Source organism: Rhincodon typus, chromosome 37 (genome assembly GCF_021869965.1).
Source record: "Rhincodon typus isolate 14 chromosome 37, sRhiTyp1.1, whole genome shotgun sequence".
Lineage (NCBI taxonomy): Eukaryota > Metazoa > Chordata > Chondrichthyes > Orectolobiformes > Rhincodontidae > Rhincodon > Rhincodon typus.
In genome coordinates, this window is record NC_063368.1 from 15,167,881 (window position 1) to 15,189,911 (window position 22,031).

General features: G+C 42.2%; 1 protein-coding gene across 1 annotated transcript in view; it reads right to left on the minus strand.

Moving 5' to 3' along the window:
• The window catches only part of aldh16a1 (aldehyde dehydrogenase 16 family, member A1), a 64,087-nt gene that overhangs the window by 15,341 nt on the left and 26,715 nt on the right, over positions 1–22,031 (minus strand). Inside the window, exons 6-14 of the mRNA XM_048617369.1 lie at positions 17,933–18,117; positions 14,224–14,376; positions 13,193–13,390; positions 10,244–10,342; positions 5,064–5,200; positions 4,600–4,705; positions 2,804–2,964; positions 2,544–2,711; positions 1,955–2,159 (exon numbers count right to left, since the gene is read on the minus strand). Coding sequence (XP_048473326.1) covers positions 1,955–2,159; positions 2,544–2,711; positions 2,804–2,964; positions 4,600–4,705; positions 5,064–5,200; positions 10,244–10,342; positions 13,193–13,390; positions 14,224–14,376; positions 17,933–18,117 — 1,412 coding nt within the window. The remainder of the gene's footprint in view (positions 1–1,954; positions 2,160–2,543; positions 2,712–2,803; positions 2,965–4,599; positions 4,706–5,063; positions 5,201–10,243; positions 10,343–13,192; positions 13,391–14,223; positions 14,377–17,932; positions 18,118–22,031) is intronic.

Below are 22,031 nucleotides of genomic sequence, written 5' to 3' on the forward strand. Positions count from 1 at the left end.
AGAGACAGAGAGAGAGAGACAGAGAGAGAGAGACAGAGAGAGAGAGAGAGTTAGTGCTCTTACTGTCAATACTCCACAACAGTCATATTTGCTGAATGAAGGGATGGTTGAAAATTACACAGCGAAGAAACCCTTACGTCACTGAATGGATAGCAAAGCAACAACTACACAGATATTAGCACCAACTCTAGTGAATAGAGGAATTCCGAGTTCAACTTCATCCAGACAAAACAGCATGAAATTCACAGGCTTACATGAAGAGACTTAATCTTATGAATGCAGAACAATTCAATAAGGATCTGAGGAGTAACAATTATACAGCAAAGTCATGTTAAATACTTTATCGTAAGATGATGCAACACAGAGGTTATTCATCACATCAGTCCTACTTTAGGAGCTACCCCATCAGTCTCAAACACCTGCTCTTTCCCAACATCCTTGTAAGATTCGCTCCTTCAAGTATTTAGTAATTGCCTTTACGAAAAGTTATTAATTAATTTGGTTCCACCATTCTTTCAGGCACTGCAATCTAGATCATAATATTGCACTCCGTAGAACAAATAAGTCTCCACATCGTGCCTCTGGTGCTTTTGCAAATTACTTTAAATTTGTGTTTCCAACACAGGCAACTTATTTAGTTAGCAAAACCCTTCATAATGATGAATGCCTCTACTAATTCTCCCATTAGATTTCTCTGTCTAAAGTTGTACTAGGTTCTCTCATTTCTCCTTGCAATTAAAATCCTTCATCCATACTTGCAAGTGTCCTTAAATATGGAGCACAGAAATAGACACAATTTTCCAACAGGGTCTAAGCAGGAATTAAGCTCAACATATCATCGTCACTTTAGTATATCCTCTGCTTATTTTGAGCCATGAGTCCCAAGTGCTTTATCTGCCTCGAAGTGTACTACTACCTTTGAAGATTAGTGTGTACACCCTCAATCTTTCTGTTCTTGCACGTCCTTGTAAAATTATACCATTTGGCATTTCACCACTTTCGTCCTACCAAGATGTGTCACTTCATATCTGTTTAACATTTCGTCTGTCACGTGTCTACACATTTCCCTGATTTGTCTCTACCTCCCCGTCTTCTCTGCCTTTTAGCAATGATGACATTTCAGCAGTACTTCATTAGTTGTAAAGCACTTTGAGACATCAAGTGGTCATGAAAGGCACCATATAAATGCAAGGTTTTCTTTTCTTTGACGTCAGAACCTAAAAATCAAATTTCCTCAGGGTTCTTTGAGGGTGGATATTGATAGGTGATCAATTTCCAGGTCAGTGCTGTTCTTGAGCTGACCACTCCAGTGAGTGATTCTTGGTTCTTGAAAGGGCAAGGGATCTTCTGTAATCAGTGTCTTTCCTCAACCAGAAACCCATCAAGTGGGGAATTTACTTATCTAAACTCTACTTGTTCCGAGTCACTGGACACTGAAGTTCTGCCATGCTACACCAGCGATTTATTGCCTCATTGACAGCCTGCATTACGTTCATAGCTAGTTTTACTCTTTGTCATTATTGCTTGTTGTCATATTCCACCCTTGTCTCCTTCATATGTAGTTTCAAACTAGAACATGACTCCACTGATACTTCGCCCATCTGGACCCATTTATTAAGTGCATGTCTAGACAGTGACTGGTTCTTAGCTATTTGTGCTGAATGTTGGTGGGAGAGCCATATGCAAGACTGACCCCTGTCCTTGCTCCAAATCCTCTCGCAGGTATCACATTGCAGAAGTCCGTGAGAGGCCTTTAGCAGGAGCCTGATTTTTAACTCACTTGCATAAGGGCATCAAAGCAATCAGAGCACCCCGGGCTTTATAAAATATTTAGATCAGCACAAGGGTGGGACTGGGTCCTAAGTATTGGCTAGTACTATACCAGCTTGAATATTTATCCAGTAGGCCATCAGGGACAGGAAGGGAATGGAAACTTTCAAATCAATTTACCCACCTGGACCGTGCCCCCAAATTTGTCACAATAAGCACCCCAGTAAAAAAGTCTTTCAACGCAGGCATCCACTTCGCTTAAAGCTTCCTCCATCTTGACACCAGTCAGAGCACTAAGGTTTTGTGCCATCTCGTCCCGTCGCTGTTCCAGGTTCTCTGCCATGTAGTAAACAATCTGAGCCCTGTTGTGGGCAGCTCGCTTCCCCCAGCTGCAGGGAACAAATGATAAAATTGTCATTACCCCGTCTAAGGTCCTTAACTCCAAAACAACTTGTTTTTTTTTGGCCAGTCTACAACTTCCAAGAGTCAGGAGCAATAGCTTAGGCTGAATTAAGTCAAAATCACATTTCGCTTACTCCAGGGGGCCTTATTCTAGACAATGGGTAATCTTTAATGACTTCTCATACAGTTGCAAGGCAAAACTCAGACCTTTATCCCCATGCCTGCTGCACTCAGTCAGCAGCAATTTCACAGCACAGCTCCTGACTCTCAGCCCCACAGTACACAAACTGAGCCTGGCTCAAAACTGTGAAATGAAGAATCACACCGACACACAGATTCATCTCCGAGCAGAGCCTTTTACCATTACTTACCCTGGTGCCCCTGAGTGAGCAGCCTCGACTGCATTCCGGACATCTTTCCGGTTACAATCACTCACGTAGGCGAGAGCCTTGCCACAGTGGTCAAAGATGGGCCGCGAGTACATGCTGCAAGGCCTCTTCTGAGCGCCTCCATAGTACACTTTATATGTACGGTCAATGCTGCAGATCAATAAAACACCAGCAAGTCAACTGCGTAAATGAAGACAGTCCCATTTACATGGTTTCATGACAAAATTCCCACTTCTTCTCACCTCGGAACTGCATCAATCTGGAGTAGTTTGGGTTTTGCCATCTGACCTGGTATTGGTGGAAGGTCTGCTCCATGTACGGCTGCGAATGTATTATACTGGATTTCTCCTGGATTCGGGCGAGGTCGTTCCTCCCATGCGGGCCTCACATACTCATACAAGCCCTAAACGGGAGAGTGGGTTGCAGGGTGAAAGGCCAGCAGTAAATAACTAACTTTAAATTATTTTTATGCTTCCACCCAGGGTTATGGGAATGTAGTGTGCCACAACCAACTGGAAAATTGATCCTAAACTAAAAGACCAGCCTTGTCTTGTAAACTGTATACATCCAAGATCAGCACATGGTGAACGCTCTCTGAAAGGGAAGAGTCTAAAGTAGTTCCTTGTCATTAACTACATTAATCCACAATATTTTCAAAAATATATCTAGCTTTGTATATATCTCTTAACATGACCTTTGTAAAAAGGGGCATCAAGCTGTCTCTGACCAAAGACCCACCACCACCACAAGACACTTTGCTATAGTCTAACTCCACTGTAGGGCTGTTCTCCCATTAGACAGAGAGGTGGCTAAAGGTGGTTTAACCGGAGGGTCCCCATGCCTCAGGTGAGGGGAGAGGTTAAGAAGGAGAATCCTTCATGGCAACCTAAGCCAGTGCAGAAATTGAAGCCATGCCATTGACATCATCTGCATTGCAAACCAGCCAACTGAGCTAATTCACCCCAATACTAATGGCACCGGAAAGGATGTCAAGACAATCGATAAGAATGATGACAGGAACACGTGGGACGTACATATTTAGAAGGGATTGGCCAAGGGCTTTCATAGAATCCCTACAGTGTGGAAGTGGGCCATTCGGCCCATCAAATCCACAGCAAACTTCTGAAGAGCATCTCACCAATCCGCCCACCCTATTACCCCTCATTTCCCACGGCCAATCCACCTAACCTGCATATCTTTGGACTGTGGGAGGTAACCAGAGCACCCAGAAGAAACCCACACAGATACGGGGAGAACGTGCAAATTCCAGTCACCTGAGGCTGGGATTGAGCCTGGGTCCCTGGCGCTGAGAGGAAGGTGTGCTAGCCACTGAGCCACCGTGTCGCCTGTATCCAGAAGTCTTTAAAATTATCTAGGTTTTGATACACAGTGAACTCTTCCTCTCATGAAGAGCATAACTAGACACCAACAAAATAAGACAGTCACAAGAAATCCAATAGGAAATTCAGAAGAAGCTTCTTTACCCAGAGGATGGCTGAAGGGAATATTATAAATGCACTTAAGGGAATAACATACGAAGAAGGGAATACTGTGCAGGGTTACAACTGCAGATACAGATGATGGCTGATGGCTGATGCAGACTACTTCTCTTTTGTATATCCTCTCAAATCCATGCTTCTTAATTGAATGGACTGGGGATGTGGCTGCAGACTGTATCATGGCAATATGGAGCTAAACCATTCCAGTAAAACACTGTACAGGCTGCATATTCAAGAACGCACGAGAACGGATAGCATTTTCCATGCAGAAGGGCAGCACATTGCGGATTTCTTTCTGGATTGCCTTCTTGTGGTCTTTTGATTAGTCACTGTTTTCCTTCTGATATACTTTTCCCCACTCTACCCCCCAAGCTAGAGGCAAATCCTCAATTTCTATTATGGAAAATTGAAAATTTTACTGCACCCATAGAACATTTGTCAAAAATTTGTTTTATTAGATATTGGGAATGCAAGTTTAATCTTTAGAACAATTCCACTGGTCATGGAATTTGACTCATAACCTGTCCTCCAGCACTGACCTCTTTTCCACCATCTCGTCCAAATCCACTTTCCTTGTACCCACCAAAGCCAGCTGCGGCATCAAACATGTTGTGCCCATTCACCCAGACTGCTCCTGCCTTCAAACTAAGGAGAGAATGTTCGTCAGTAAATCTGGAAGAGTAACTGCAGAAGCATGAATGTGAATGATGAAGGAATGCGAAGGGGAGGAAGGGGAAGAGAAAAACAAAGGAAGGAAAGAAAAGGTAGCGTAAGGAGGTGAGTGGGAAAGAGAAGTAAAGAGGCAAGGGGACAGGGGAAAGAGGATGGCAGCAAAGTGGAAAAGCAGAGAAGAAGCAAAATGATGCGAGAAAAGAAAAAAGGCAAAAGCTGGTAAGAAAGGAAGAATAGAGATATAGAGGTAATATGCAAGACAGGATGGGAGAACAAGTAGGGAAGATGTCACATGCCACCCCAGTCAATCAATGATCACAGATAATATTACCTCATTGCCACCTCAAGTGCCAATGGCAGGTTTTCAGTCCAAACACTGCCAGCGAGTCCGTACGGTGAGTTGTTTGCCAAAGCAATAGCTTCCTTTGCCGTTCGGAATGTCAGAGCGACCAAAACTGGTCCAAAGATCTAAAGAATTAAGGGGTGATTACTTAAATGTCACAGCAACAAAGATCCATAAAAACTTTCTCCCTGCTGCCCAGAAACGGTTTATGCCTGTGTTTTAATCCCAGACCCGACCACCAACTTTATTATGAACCTGGAGGAAATTACCCAAATGATGTTACAATCTGGCTAGGGATCAGTAACCTTTATTCTTAAAGCAGACCATAGGTGACCTCCATGAGACTTATTAAGAAAATAAAGCCACAAGATTGCATGGTTTTACCATACTTTTCTTTACAGATTAGAACAGTAATAGAATCCGCAATGTATGCACACCCAGATTTAGTATGTGGTAAACATGGGTAATATTTTCAACCAAACACCCCAGAACACATGTTAAGCAGTAACTATTTTCAAGACAGATACCAAGGATGCCTTGGTAACTCCCCAGGACATGAATGATACAGCGATTCTCAAGATCAAAGGAGGGAATTTTTCCGTGGGGGAGGCCCTTAATGAGTACTTTGTATTGGCATGCACCAAAGTGAAGGACATAGATAGTGGTAAGATTAGGGAGGGGTAAGTGATATTCTAGGGCATGTCAATATTAAGATGAAAGTGGTGTTGGGTGTCTTGAAAAACATCAAGGTAGATAAGTCCCCAGGACTTGATGGAATCTATCCTAGCATACTGAGGGAGGCAAGAGAGGAAATTGTTGGGACTTTGACAGAGATCTTTGTGTCCTCTTTAGCCATAGGCAAGGTCCCAGAAGATTGGAGAATAGCCAAATTTGTTCCAATGGTTAAGAAGGGGAACAGGAATAATTCAGAAAATTATAGGCCGGTGAGCCTTACATCAGTGGTAGGGAAGTTACTGGAGAAGATTCTTAGGGGCAGCATTTACTCTCATTTGGACTTTGGACATTAGGGTTAGTCAGCATGGCTTTGTGCAAGGGAGGTCTGGTCTCAAATTTGTTTGAGTTTCTTTGGGAATGTGACAAAGATGATTGATGAGGATGGGGTAGTGGATGTTGTCTACACAGATTTTAGTAAAGCATTTGATAAGATCCCACGTGGTAGGCTGGTCCAGAATATTAAGTCACATGGGATCCACAGTCAGTTGGCAATTTGGATACAAAACTGACTTAGTCATAGAAGACAAAAGATAGTTGTGGAGGGGTGTTCTTCTGACTAGAGGTCGACAAGAACAAGTGCTGGGACCTCTGCTGTTTGTAATATATACAACATATGTATAAGTGATTTGGTTGTTTGTAGATGGTCTGATTGGCAAAGTTGCAGATGACATGAAAATTGGTGGGGTTGTGGTAATGAGGAACATTGTCAAAGGATACAGATCAGTTGGAACATTGGGCAGAGACTGGCACGTAGAGTTTAATCTGAATAAGTGGGAGGTGAGGCATTTAGGGAAGGCAAATGTAAGAGGGAAGTACACAGTGAATGGCAGGACCTTTAGAAGCGCTTGTGTGCAGAGGGATCGGAGGTAGAAGTCTATAGATCCCTGGTAAAGATGGTAAAGAAGTATATGCTATGTTTGCCTTCAATGGCTAGGGCACAGATTTTAAAAGTTGACACGTCATTTTGCAGCTTGATAAAACTTTAATTAGGCCACATTTGGAGTTGTGTGTGCAATTTTCATCACCACGGTATAGGAAGGACGTTAACGCAGAGTGCAAATGAGGGTTGCCAGAATGTAACCTGGATTGGAGTGTATTTGTTATAAGGAGAAGTTGGCCAAACGTGGATTGTTTTTGCTAGAGTGTTGAAGGCTGAGGTATGACCTGATAGAAATAGATAAAATGATAAGCAGCACGTATGGGTGGATAGCCTTTTCCCTCCCCAAGAGTGGAAATGTCAAATATAAGGCAGCATAGGTTTAAAGCGAGAGAGGGAAAGTTTGAAGGAGATATGTGAGGCAGCTGTTTCTTTTCTTTAAGAAAATACAGAGGGTGGTAGGTGCCAGAAACGCGATGCTGGGGAGACGGTCAAAGCAGGCACGATAGCAATGTTTAAGAGGCATTTAGACAGACATATGAACAGGGAAGAGAGGGATAAGGACCACGTGCAGGTAGATAGGTGTAGTTTAAAATGGCATCATGGTCAGCACAGACATGGTTGGCCAAAGGGCTTGTTCCTGCGCTGTACTGTTCTGTGTTTACAAGGGATTACAATTATTTACTATTGCAGATCTGGCCTCAAAATTCCCTCTCTACAGCCACTCCATCATGGACTGCCACAGTGACTGCTCCTGTTTAATCAATCACCCTGCTCCCCTGGGTCCACACTTGCCTGGCTACAAAAACTCTACTTCAATAATTATTTGCTGGAACCACAACAGTTTATGCTGAGAGCGAACTTCACAAAACTAGATTTGTCCCCGAGTTTTCCCCAAGCTCCAATCTTGCTCGGGTGTATTAAGCAAATACTGCTCATGGGCTTTTCAACCTTCACTCAGTTGCGCTAAAGAATTAATACATGCAGGCTTCTTCTGAGTCCATCACAGCCTTCCTACTTTCATAGTTTGCCAGCACATCTGCCACTAAGTGCTTTTAAATCGCTCATTAGGTTTTCAACTGTACAGAATCCGAACAGTTCCCATCAGTACAGCTAACTATCAGCACTCCTAAAATGAAAGGATAAATAAAAGTAAAATATGGTGGATTTTGGAAATCGGAGATAAAAACAGTGGATGTTAGTGAAACTCAGGAAGTCTGGCAACATCCGTGGAGCAAGAAACGAGAGTTAATGTTTTGTGTCCAATATGACTTATTCAATGCTGAGTTTCTCCAGCATTTTGTGTTTGTATTTCTAAAATGGAGTCTGCCCCACAGAGGATCTGTCACTCTCTCCTCCTCCAACTTGGTGATCCCCCCACCCTAAACTATTTTCTTTCTGAAAAAGTGAACCCCTCCCCTGTCCATCACGCTGAACTGTCTCGCGTGAATAATCGAGAAACCCTTGCAATAAACCTGCCCCTATCTCAGGACAGAATTTAATGCTGCCACTGAACAACTCTTGGATTGAGCATGTTGTAAATAATTGGCACACTTACAGAGAAGGCTGTCTTTCACGTTATACTTGGGCATATCAGAAAGGGATTTCATTATGCCTATCAGAGGCTGAAAGCGAGAATAATTTCTCAGTCTGAAGCAAAGAACATCACAGGCTTCACTCAGGTTCAACCAACACAGAAAACAATCACATTCTGTTGAACTTTGGATGCACTTTTCATCACTGTTTGTTAACCAACTTTCCCCATCTGCGCTATCCATGTTACGCCACAACCCTTTCCCCAGCAGCCACCACATCCAGCTCCATTATTAATGCATAACGTTTACTTGGTTTATCAAGATATCTACATCTGTGTGGAACCCAACTTGTATCAGTGTGTGCAACATGGCCACATCACAAGAACATATAGTAACCCCATAAAGTACAACATCTCAAATTGCTTTACAGCAAATCTGGTACTTTTGAACAATAGTCTGTGTTATAAGGTATGAATTGGGCAGCCATTTCACCCACAGCAAGCTCCCAGAAACAAATGACCAAATAATCTGCTTTTATTGATACTAATTAGGTGAGAATTAATGGCATGGACACTGGGGAAAACTCCCTTACTCTGCTTTGGAATAGCAGGATGGGTCATTTTAGGTCCACTTGGGAGGGCCAGTGGCCTTGGTTTAACATCTCTTCGAAAGACGACAAGATTAGCTATGGTGATGTCAATGATCCAACAGCTCACTAACGTTAATTATCTACACAAAAGCATAAACATCGCTACTGTAAAGAGGAACTGGTGCATGATTTGTGCTCAGGAAACCAGACCTCAGCTACAAAGAAAGGCAGAATAGAGTACGTTCTTAACTAACATCAGCTGTAGCTCAGGTGGTAACACACTTGCCTCTGAATTGGCAAGAGGCTGAAGTCCCACTCCAGGGCTTGAACCCAAATCATGACTGCCAATCTAGCACAATACTGAGAGAGTGCTGTACTGTTGGAAGGTCTGTCTTTTAGGCAGGGTTTGTAGGATGAGACAGTTACTAACAAGGTCAGCAGCTCTTTATTATCCCTAATTGCCCTAAAGGTGGAGTTCAAGCTGCCATTTTGAACCACTAAAGTTCATATAATGAAAGGACACTTACACTGCTGTTAGGAAGAAAGCTCCAGGATTTTGAACCAGTGACATCAAAGAACAGCATTACAATTTCGGGTCAGGATGCAGTGTGGCTTGGAGGTGAACTTATTGGTGATGGTGTTTTCATGTATCATTCCAGGTGGCAAAGGTTACAGGTTTGGAAGACACTGTTGAAGAAGCCTTGGTAAGATGCAATTGTCCATCCTGTGGATGGTACATAACGCTATGATGGAAGTAGTGAATGTTTAAGGTGCGGGATGGGGTGCCAGTCAAGCAGGCTATTTTGTTCTTGATGGTGTCAACATTCTGGAGTGTTATTGGAACTGCATTTACCCAGGTAAGTAGGGAGTATTCCACAACGCTCTCGAGTTGTGTCTTATAGATGGTGAACAGATTCTAGAGAGTCAGGCGAGTTATGTGCCATAGAATTGCCAGACTCTGATTTGCTCTTATAGCCACATGACTCAAATGACTGGTGTATTTCAGGTAAGCCCCAGAATCTTGTTAAATGGTGAGGTTGGTGAAATGTGAAAATAATTAACTGCCTGAATGAACGTAAAAGCTCCAATGACATATTTCCAAGAGACACAGAGCAGTTGTCCCATGTTGGATAATATTAACAGTCAAACATCACAAAGATCAGACTAATCAGTCATACAATCACAGTACAGCTGTGAAAGCTTGCCAAGTGCAACACAGCTACTACATCACAACAGTGACTACACTTCGAAAGCACTTCTTTGTATGTATGTAAAGCATTTTAAGATATCTGATGGTCGTGAAAAGTGCAAGCCTTTCTTTTTAATGTTCTACAATTTTGCAAATAGAAGGTATGAAAGAAAAGGGTCACACCCATTAAACAAGTGACTCCGTGAGAAAATGGAAACTGAGCTTCCAGCAGATTTCAATTACCTCTTCATGGACAACACGGGAGACTGTGTTCACGTGGGTGATGAGGGTGGGTGGATAGAAGATACCTTTCTGAGGCATTCCTTCACACATCTGGTACACCTGCATGAGAGAGAGAGAGAGAGAAAAAAAGAGAGAGATGTGAAAGCTTGCTAAAAGTCCAGGAAAGAGAAAACCATACTTCAGCTCCTGTGTCTAAGATGGAAGTTGTGGAAAACGAAGACTACCCCACTACCAAGCTTTAGTCAGTCATAAAATCAGAAAAAATGTACAGCACAGGAAGAGGCCACGCAGTCTATCATATCTGAGCCAGCCTAAAAAGGAGTCAACCATCCACTTTCCAGTTCTTGATCCATAGCCCTGTAGATTATGGCACTTGCAGTGTCAGTCAATTTGTTTTTAGTACAACAAGGGTTCCTGTCTCCACCACCCTTTCAGTCACTATTCCAGACATCTGTCACCCCATAAATGAAAACCATTCTCAACTCCTCTCTAATCCTTCCACCGATTACCTCAAATTTACTCCAAGCTAGGCTCCCTGGTTATCGACGGATATCAGCTATCAAAGCATTTTTGTCTTTCACTCAGGACAAATGCAAAAATACTCAATTAAAAATGACTGCAATGATTTATACTTCAGATGAAAAGGGTGCCAAATGATTGGCAAGTCAGCTCTTATTCATCTACGTACTGCTTTGAAAGAGAAGTGGGGAATTAAAAGATCCTCAAGCTTCTAGGTAATTTAAAAAAGGCACAAAGCTTGGACATGATCCTTTTGTTTGGACAGAATGGGTTGCTGTAATTGAATGCATGTCGCTTGTAGTAGATTATAGCTTGTAGATTATTTTAAGTTGTTGCTAGTTGGTGCACTGGGGTCTGTTCAGCAAGTGTTTCCCGATCTCAGATTTACATCTGACAGCATAAGCTTTTCCTGAAGATCTTGTGATCTGTACAATGTGCAATGAACTAAACAGGTCTGTGCAATTCCTGTTTTTTTATTGAGTTGTGTCATCTCATCCAGCTCAAGCAGTAGCGTCACACTTAGACTCAACAGCCCAGGCAGGAAATGCGAGGTGAGAAAAAGACATCTAGACATGATAATAGAGACCACAACTGAAACCACATGTTTCTACATGATTGATGATGCAACCAGGCTTGGCTGCAACATCCTGGTCAGTAAAATAGTCTCTCAATATTCACTGTCAAGTCTGCCCGTGCATGGTAGGCAACAGGATAAGGAATAAAAGTGCTGGAGAAATTCAGCAGGTCTGGCAGCACCTGTGGAGAGAGGATCAGAGTTAATGTTTCAAATGTATTGTCTTCAGAATTGAGCGAGATGTTGGATGGTGGACAACACCAGTGGCACAGCATTCAGGAGAGATGGGAATGAGAAATCATGAATACAATCATTCTGGACTGAAACAGAAGATATTCGGACTCGCAACTTGCCAATCCAATTATTGAATTAATTTTAGGTTCCAGAGCTAACTTACACACTAACTTACTCACCAAACTAGATCAAAGAAATTTGAAGACAGCAACTTTTTGAGCCTTAAGAATTTGAAAATCATAAGAGCAAGAAATGGAGGTATATAAGTTCCAATTTCATTGAAAGAATAAGTTTAAAATGGAGGTGGAGCACAGTACCTCAAATTCCACTACAGTCATGGGCAGGAAGAAGTGCTGAGATCACCACTCATCTACAGCTATCTACAGGGAATCTCTAGAGGAAGAACGTAGGGTTGTTGCCCATCCATTTTTGGACTGGCCAGTTCAAAATGTCAGCCATCAGCAGAATGAATGAGAATACTCTAACCATGTATCCTTTCCTTTCTGAATGAAACAGAACGCAGTGAGATCTTGCAATGGAAAATCTTCATCAGTCAATAGATTAAATCTCAGTACATGTGCTTCATTTAGAACATTTCCCAATGTGCACATGTTGAACAGATAATCTCCTTAATGTACCAGCTAGCATCAAGTTGTGCATAACTTAATCATTTGTGCAAATGTAGGAATTGTTCACAGACTAATGCCAGCTTAGTGTATAGGAACCAAACATATGAAATAGAAGCAAGAGTGGACTGTTAGGACGTAGAGCTGAACTTAAGGGGAGGCAATGGCTGGTGGCATTAACACTAGATCATTATTTCACAGATCCAGATCTAGGCCATTCTTGAGTCCTGTGCTCAATTCTGATCACCACATTACAGCAAGGATGTGGAAGCTTTAGAGAGGGTGCACAAGAGGTTTACCAGGAAGGCTGCCTGGATTATAGGGCATGAGCTATAAGGAGAGGCTAGAAAAACTTGGGTTGTTTTCTCCAGAGTGGCGAAGGCTGAGGGGAGACTTGATAGAAGTCTATAAAATTGTGGGATGCATAGATAGCATTGATGGTCAGAATCTTTTGCCCCCAGAGTTGAAATGTTTAATACTAGGGGGCATGCATTTAAGGTGAGAGGAAAAAAGTTCAAAGGAGATGTGAGGGACATGTCTTTTTTTACAGTCTGGAATGCACTGCCAGGGGTGGTGATGGAGGCAGATACGATAGGGGCATTTAAAGGACGTTTAGTTAAGCATATGAACATGCAGGGAATATGGGCCAAGGACAGACAGAAGGGACTAGTTTAATTTGACATCATGTTCAGCGCAACACCGAGGGCCAAAGGGCCTGTTCCTGTGCTGTACTGTTCTGTTCTAAGTTCCCAGTGTCTAATGATGACCATGAAACCATTGAGGATTGTCAGAGAAACCTATCTGGATCACTAAAATCCTTTAGGGAAGGAAACTGCTGTCCTTACATCTGACATACATGTCACTCCAGATCTACAGCAATATGGTTCACTCTTAACTGCCTGCTGGCAATTAGGCGTGGGCTATAAATGCTGGCCTGGTCAGTGACATTCACAACTGGTGAATAAATTTTAAAAAGTATGATTTTTAACCTCTCACCTCTGCTCCTTCACTCCTCGCCTGCTCTACATATTCCACGATCGTCTTCTTCTGTGATTCATCCACCAATGCACCCATGTCAATGCCCTTGTCCAGACTGTCACCTACACGCAGGCGTTGCATTCGCTGCTTTAGCTGGTCAATTAGCTTGTCAGCAATCGACTCCTGTATTAGCAGTCTAGAGCCTGCACTGCAAACCTAAAACAGAGAAACACCATAATCCTGAAGAGATCGACAGCAACTTATCTTCTAGCTATTACTGTTTAATACTCAAGGCAAGCGATAATAATACTGGGGTGTGAAACACTTTCAATTTAGCGTTGGTACCATAGATTTCCTCAACAGATTAGAAGAAGAGTAAAGCTCCCCTTGCCCAGTACTAATCAAGTTCAGGACTGGTGTCAGTCACTGATGCAAAAGTTCAGATAAAGTCAAATCTGTTAACTGTGCTTGTGGAGAGGCACCCAAACTATGAGATATTTCCTAGTATGCCCTCTACTACCAAACCCACGTTAACATCAAAGTTTGAAGGTTTTCAAATCTTGAGCTAAAGACTGCATGCAACAGTGGTGAGGGAAGCCGTAGCAACACATGAAAAAGCTCCAACCGTTTGCTTTAAACACCCTGACCTCAGGAAGACAAAACCTGTTACCAAGTGGAGAACATCCTCTTGGAAAACCATCCATCCTTGTGAAACTGGCCATCATACTGTAAAAGCGAGAGGAATTTGTAAGTCCAGACAGCAATAGTGTTGAGTTGGCTGTTCTCAGCCAGGACATCAGCTTGAGCACTGAAACATGTTTCAAAAGGGAATGGTAGTCTTCCTTGTCTTTTACCCAACTGGCTATTCTTCTTTATATGCCAGCTTTGGCAGGTTGCAATCTTTGCCTTTGGAAGTATGTTATTACATAATGAAAGAAAATACTGCCAAAAGAAGCCAAATATTTCTGACAATGGCACATACTCTTGGGTGCTTGTTGGTTGGAAAATATATAACATGCCTTAGCTAAACTCGCAGCCGTCAGTCTCACCTGTCCTTGGTTGAACCAAATTGCATCCACGAGGCCTTCCACCACACTGTCCAAATCAGCTGTATCAAACACAATGAAAGGAGATTTCCCACCAAGTTCCAGTGATAGTTTCTTGCCAGTGCCAGCTGTAGATCGACGGAGGAGCTGACCGACCTGCGTGACACATTAAAAGGTTCAATAATCAGAAACAAAGAAGTTCCTTATAGGATTTATATTGGATTTTTATAGGGGTTTGACAGGGTGGATGCAGAGATTGATTTCCTTGGCTGGGAAGTATAGAACACAGGGATAAGGGCCAAGGTGAGGAAAAACTCATTCACTGTGAATCTTCAGAATGGCCTAATCCCCAAGGGGCTTGTGAATGCTCCATCATTAAGTAAAGAAAGTAAATTAGATCTTTGGTCTCTCAGGGACTTATGGGATATGGGGCTTGGGGGTAGAAAGTAGGAGTTTAAGAGATCTATCATAACTATATTGAATGGCAGAGTAGACCTCAGGGATTGATGGTCTACTCCAGTTCCTATTTGTTTTGTTCCCGGCCAAAACCCAACATCTTCACCTTTTAAAAGAAACTAGCTTCAAATATTGATTAATCAATCACATCAGAACTATGATTCAATTACTGAGGTTTACCCACCATGTCCTGATGGCTCTCGAAACATGGGATCTTGAAGCCAGTTACACCGCAACTCAAAGCCTTTTCTAGTAACCTATTCCCTGAATCAATCATCCTTTTGGATGAAAACATTCCCTCTCGACTTTCCTTTTTACACCTAACTTCCCATTTTTAACCGTTTGCAAAAGAGAACAACTTGTCAGGATAAATTTTATCTCAATTTCTTGGCACGGTGGCTCAATGATTAGCACTGCTGCCTTACTGTGCTAAGGATCCAGGTATGATTCCACTCTTGGGCAACTGTCTGTGTGGAGTTTGTACGTTCTCCCCCTTGTTGAGTGGGTTTCCTCATAGTACTCTGGTTTCCTCCCACAGTCCAAAGATGCGCAGGTTAGGTGGGTTGGCCATGCTAAATTGCACATAGTTTCCAGGAATGTGCAGGCTAGGTGGGTTAGCCACAGAGAATGCAGTGATATGGGGACAGGGTGGGGGCCGGGGAAGGGGTCAGTCTGTGTGGGATACACCTTGGAGGATCAGTGTGAACTCGTTGGGCCAAATGGCCTGAATCCACTCTATAGAGATTCTAATGATTCAATTAGGTCACCACAAAGTCTGCTCTCTCACAAAAGGAGACAAGCCCAACATTCTGCAGAAGTTGTTAGCAGAAGACTGGAAGGATTGCCCTACAGGGATGAACTACAGCAACCAGTTATTTCCTCATCAGCAAGTTCTCTGCCCTTCAATATCCATCTCCTGCTAGTCCACATCTCCAGGAAGCTCCCCTTACACTGACTAATTCCTTGTGGGCAGTTTCTGAAGGCTCACTGTTGAAATTTTCTTTCCCCTTCCGATTTTGTCCCTTTTCTGAAGGCACTAATGATTTTTCACTCTGCCACAGTTCTGTGAGCATAACCAGCCTTCCAGCACATTCCTTCAAAGCTTGCTTGTCGTGAGAGAGATGAGGCAATGGAATCAGCAGAACATTTATTCAAGGAAGATGAGCTACCCTCTGCTCAATGCCGGTTTATGAAACGGGATCAGGACCTGGAACCCTGGTTAGTATTTCATCACCTTCCCTCCCGCCTCGCTTGTTCAGCAATACTGACACTGATTACAGCACACTAAGTGTTGGCCCAATAAATTTATTTCAGATTTGAGGCCAAAAGCTTACGGCTGTTCTGTTCAGCTTAGCAACACACAAAGTATTTTAAACATTGGTTATCAGGGAAAGCTAGCGAAAAACTGCAAACCTTTTCACTGACACCCAAATTGAGTTGCACAGCTCTCAATACCTAATTATGTTTCTGGCTTAGGATCATGCTACAGCAGAGAGAATGGGGATTTTAACACGATCGCTCACATCTACAAGTCAATGGAATTTTATAACAGCTGCCAAAGGGGGCTGGAAGGTCATTGCAGGACCAAAGGGAATGCACTACTCTGTTTTACAGTGGGCCCTGTATCTTCCAACACTGAAACACAATGAGCTAACAGGCTTAGTGTTAGATGACTAGTATGAAGTCAGTTAGCCAGTGAATCTGAACAGCAAGATGTTGAATAATTATGCTAGACACATGCCCCATCAGGCGGGATGTGCACAATTCTCCCTCTCATTTTGTTTTCTGCTTCTTTACTAAAGCTCTTCTAATTAAATGTCAGTTTCTACACAGTTAAAGCAGCAGAATCAGAAACACAATGTTATTTGATGTAAAGCCCCTTGTGATTTACAGGAAGAACATTAAGCCTCACGCCAAAAAATGAAACACAGTACCAATAAACAAAACCCAGCTGATTGCATATTATCTTCTTTCTGATGCTTTTGTACCAAAGGTAATGAGTATTATGCTTCCCATTTCAGACAATGGGCACCATCAACTCCTATCTTGCTCCAGCAAGTAAGGCCGGGTCTGTTCAGTTGGATAGCTAGATGTAGATGGAGAACACAAACATCTTCTAAATCGAAATACACTCAAGGCCGTATAGTAGGAGTTAAATACAAAAATAAAAGGCTCCCTCTAGCTTTTTTTTTTAAAAAAGTACTTCCAAGGGCAAGTTCAGTACAGATTTGATGTAGAAGAAGCTTCTATTAATGTTCCCAAGAGCACTTAATGTTTTTAAGAGTTAGCTTTTAATGCAAATGTTTAAATTCCAAAAGTTATGAAAGGTGCTGTCAAAACCCAGCCATTTCATTTATGTTAACATCACACCGGAAATTGCAAATAAACTGGCTTTCCAATGAGCATAATGGACTTACATTTTATCTGACCATTCAGGAAGGTTACAGGCCTTGGTTCATTCCATTTATCAGGGACATGGTTGTGGAGATATAGAAACAAACACTTTAAAAGTTCTCAAACTTTTGAAGATTAATTTCACTTTGAGATAGGATACTATTACCCATAAGCAGAGGTGAACACTTGGCATCCAGTAAGAAATACCAAAGCCATTTCTAGCATCCTCCATGGAACCAGAGATGAAACCAAAGATCAGTCTTGCTCCTTTAATGAGCTTAGTAATAAAACCGCAGTACCTTTACTCCAAGGCAACTATACTTGCTGACTGGTTAAAAACCTTAAGACATTGGTCTGGTTCTGCTCTTTTCTTCCTATTGAACGGCAGAGCTTTCTCAATGAGATCCGGACTGATCTGTTAATCCTCAAATCCACCTTCCTGCGTATTCCCTATAATCCTTGATTCCCTTATTGATTGAAAATCTTAAATCTTAGCCCAACTACGCTTAAGAAAGATCCTGAAAACAGCAGAAGCAAATGCTCAAATAACTGCACTACAGACTTCCATTCAAAAGACTGGCCTCTTTTTTCCCCCAGAGCTATTAGTGGGTCACGTCCACTTGTCACTAATAGCAGCTGGTTAAGTGACAGACAATTCAATGTCATGACACACATGTTATCAGATTTGCACAAAGTAACATGGACAGCAGGTTGGCACTTGAATTCCAGATGGCAGGAAGTAAGTGCAGCAAGGGAGAAGGCTGACTTAAAGACCACAGGATTTTAAAATTGAGACAGGGTGAGTGGGGCCAGATAAACAGATTTAAGAGAAATGTCTCTAAGAATTTATCCAATGCAGTACCGTGGTAGAGCCGGTGAAAGCGACCTTGTCCACATCTTGATGCATAGCCAGTTTGCTGCCAAAAGCTCCATTTCCCGTCACCACATTGAACACTCCGGGTGGGAGGCCAGCCTCTGTACAGATCTCAGCAAACAGTAGGGCAGTGAGTCGGGTGTATGAGGCTGGTTTCAATACAACTGTGTTACCTGAGATTCAGAGGGGAATGAGTCAGACTAGAGATGGGCATTTAAAGCATTGCAACATTTCTTTACGAACTTCACCAGTGCAACTTCAGATTAACATTCATTATAGTTAAAAATCTCAATCCAATCTTCATTGCACTATGAATTAAATTTATTCAATAAATCTGGACTGTATTACATTAATGATGCAGCAATGTCTTGCTTTCAAACCTTTGATTTTGATTGAAAGAAATAGCTTGGATTTGTATAGAATCTGTCATAATCACAGTTCCAATGCATTTTACACCTGATTAAGTCAGTTAAAATGCGCCAACAGTTTGGATAGAGTCATAGAGCTATACAGCACGGAAACAGACCCTTCGGTCCAACTTGTCCATGCTGACCAGATATCCTAAATTAATCTAGTCCTATTTGCCAGCATTTGGCCCATATCCCTCTAAACCCTACCAATTCATATACCCATCCAGATGCCTTTTAAATATTGTAATTGTACCAGTCTCCACCACTTCCTCTGCCAGGTCATTCCATACACACACCACCCTCTGCGTGAAAAAGATGCCCCTTAGGTCCCTTTTAAATCTTTCCCCCCTCACCTTAAACCTATGCCCTCTAGTTTGGACTCCCCTACCCTGGGGAAAAGGCTTTGGCTCTTGACCCTATCCATGTCCCTCATGATTTTCTAAACTTCTATAATGTCACCCATCAGCCTCCGACACTACTCCAGGGAAAATAGTCCCAGCATATTCAGCCTCTCCCTATAGCTCAAACTCTCCAACTCCAGCAATGTCCTTGTAAATCTTTTCTGAACCCTTTCAAGTTTCACAACATCTTTCCTCTAGCAGGGTGACCAGAATTGAACACAGTTTGTCAGATAATGTAAAGAAACAGCAAAGGGATAAATGGTTAAATCAGTTTCAGTGATGGTGCTTTAGAGATAAATGCTAGCCAAAGCACCAATGAAATGTTGCTTTTTTTACCACGATGAATCTTTCTAACCCAAAGATTTCAGGGTAGAGGCCTGGTTGAACATCTCATCTGAAACGTAGTACCTCCAAAGGGCTATATCCCCTCCATTCTGTCCTCAAGAGTCAGCTCATACATCACAGAGTCATAGAGTCATACAGCACAGAAACAGGCCCTTCAGTCCAACTAGTCCATGCCAAACATACTCCCAACTAAACTAGTCCCACCTGTCTGCTCCTCACCCATATCCCTCCAAACCTTTCCTATTCACGTGATGTCTTTTAAATGCTGCAATTGTACCCACATCCACCACTTCCTCAGGAAGTTCATTCCACATGCTAAACACCCTTGTATAAAAAAAATTTGCCCCTCGTGTATTTTTTAAATCTCTCCGCTCTCACTTTAAAAATGTGCCCTCTAATCTTGAAATCCCCCAGCCAAAGGAAAAGACAATTACCATTAACTCTATGTGTAGCCCTCATTATTTTATAAACTTCTATAACTTCTCAACCTCCTATGCTCCAGTGAAAAAAAATCCCAGCCTATCCAGTTTTCTTTATAACTCAAATTTTCCATACCCTGGTAAATCTCTTCTGAATTCTCTCCCACTTAATAATATCCTTCCTATAACTGGGCAACCAGTTATAAATGGACACAATACTCTAGAAGAGGCCTCACCAATGTTCTGTACAATGTCAATATGACATCCCAACTCCTGTACCCAAAGGACTGAGCAATGAAGGCAAGCGCGCCAAACGCCTTTTTAAACTATGTTTAAAATCTATGGAACTGGGTTGGAACCAACAATCTTCTGACTCAAAAGAGTGCAACGCAGCAATCAATGATTGACTGAATACCGATTATGGAACCCTCTCCTCCCAAACAAAATGCTTTCATAATTAATGGACAGTGGGAGCATGAATAAAATGAGCACAATAAAGCAATGTTAAAGTTAGCTTTCTCAAAATAAATCTTACAGTGCAATCAAAGAACAGCAAGGAGAGGAGGCAAAAACACAAAGCAAGCAGTATTATTCAAAAACATGCTTCAAATTATTTCCATCATTTTGAACTATCATTTCACACTTATCAATTAGCTATCTGCGCACACCCCATCTACAAAACCTTGCATCCTGTCGTTACATTTTCCAGCAATATTTTCCATTCTAAATTCATATTTCCACATTTGTCATGTATTACAAAAAATTGTACTAATTTCTAATTTCTTAACTTCTCCCATTCTATTGACAGTATTCTTCCTGTTATAAAACAGCTGAATTTCAAATCACTAAGAGCCAGACCATAGAAGATTGACCTCTGGACATGGCTATTCCAATACTTTCCTGGCTAGTCTCCCATCTTTCATCCTTTTGCCACCTATCCCCATCCAAAACCTTATTCACATTTGCTTAAAGTTACATTCATCCGTCATTCCTCTGCTAGCTCAGAGTGATCAAATCCCTGCATAGGTGCCTCTCCTCTTCTCAATAATATCCTTGAACGCTATCAGCTATCAAAATCACCTCAAGATAATAGATCTTAACAGATCTCTCCAAATTCCATCCCTCACCCCTCCACGACTAAAGAAAACGACATAAAATCCTTGTCTGATCATTTATTAAATTTTGATAAAGCTCCTATCAAACAACGTGGGCCAGTTGATTATCCTTTATACCCTGAGAAGCTACTGCCCACGCTTATGGTGTCTAGAATGAAACATTCCCTCTCAGCTGCATAGACCCTCGATGGATGGCTGATTAGTGTGTGGAAGGTCTTGGGAAGTCTGCACTGTAGCAGGAAAAGTTAGAGGGAATGTAGTCTAGAACTGGGAATCACAATCTCAGGATAAGAGATATGAATTTTGTTGTGTTGTGTTATGTCTCATAGTCAGTATACCTTTAAGATATTCGCTCATGGCATCTCTAGATCATAACACTGGACCTGTGGGTATAGAGGTTGCATACTCCATCTCACCTCAGATTACTCAAGGCGAGACACTCCACGGAAAGCCTGTTGCTCTGTTTAAGCTACAGGAAGTCACTGGATTGTGAACAGGTTGCGTTCTGGAGTCCATTTGCAAGTCTATTTGTTTGCAAGTGCAGGACAACGTAAAGCAGCTGTTCGTATGTTGGGGTCTTTAAAATTTCACCCGTGTCCTTTTCCTTTATTCATTCACGGGATAAGGGCGTTGCTGGCTAAGCCAGCATTTATTGCCATTCCCTAATTGCCCAAAGGGCAGCTCAGAGTCAACCACATTGTCGTGGGTCTGGAGTCACATGTAGGCCAGACCAGGTAAGGATGGCAGTTTCCTTCCCTAAAAGGACATCAGTGAACCAGATGGGTTTTTTTCCCCCCCCAACAATCGGCAATGGATTCATGGTCATCATTAGACTCTTAATTCCAGATATTTATTGAATTCAAATTCCCCCATCTGCCGTGTTTGAATCCCACCACAGCAGATGGGGGAATTTGAATTCAATAAATAGGTCATTAACCTGGGTCTCTGGATTAACAATCCAGTGATAATACCACTAGGCCATTGCCTCCCCTTGTACGTATGGGATTACATTTGTAAGTATGAGCGTTCGATAGTTAGATGTTCGTAAATCAGAGACCCCTGTACTGCCTTAATATTAGTTCAGACAATTATGCACCTGAAGAATATTTTTTGTACTCAATAGTTAGTTATAATAAATGATAACTGGGCTCTTCAGTACAACAATATACAAACCCAGTTTCACTTTCATATTTAATCAGGGAATCTGGGCTTTGTTGGCTAGGACAGCATTTATTGCCCATTCCTAATTGCCCTAGAGAAGTTGGTGGTAAACTGCCTTCCTGAACCATCCATTAATTGTAGGTACACCCACAGTGCTATTAGGAAAAGAGCTCTGGGATTTGTCCCAGTGACACTGAGGGGGTTTCTCCCCTGTTTTCCACTGAATCTAACACAAA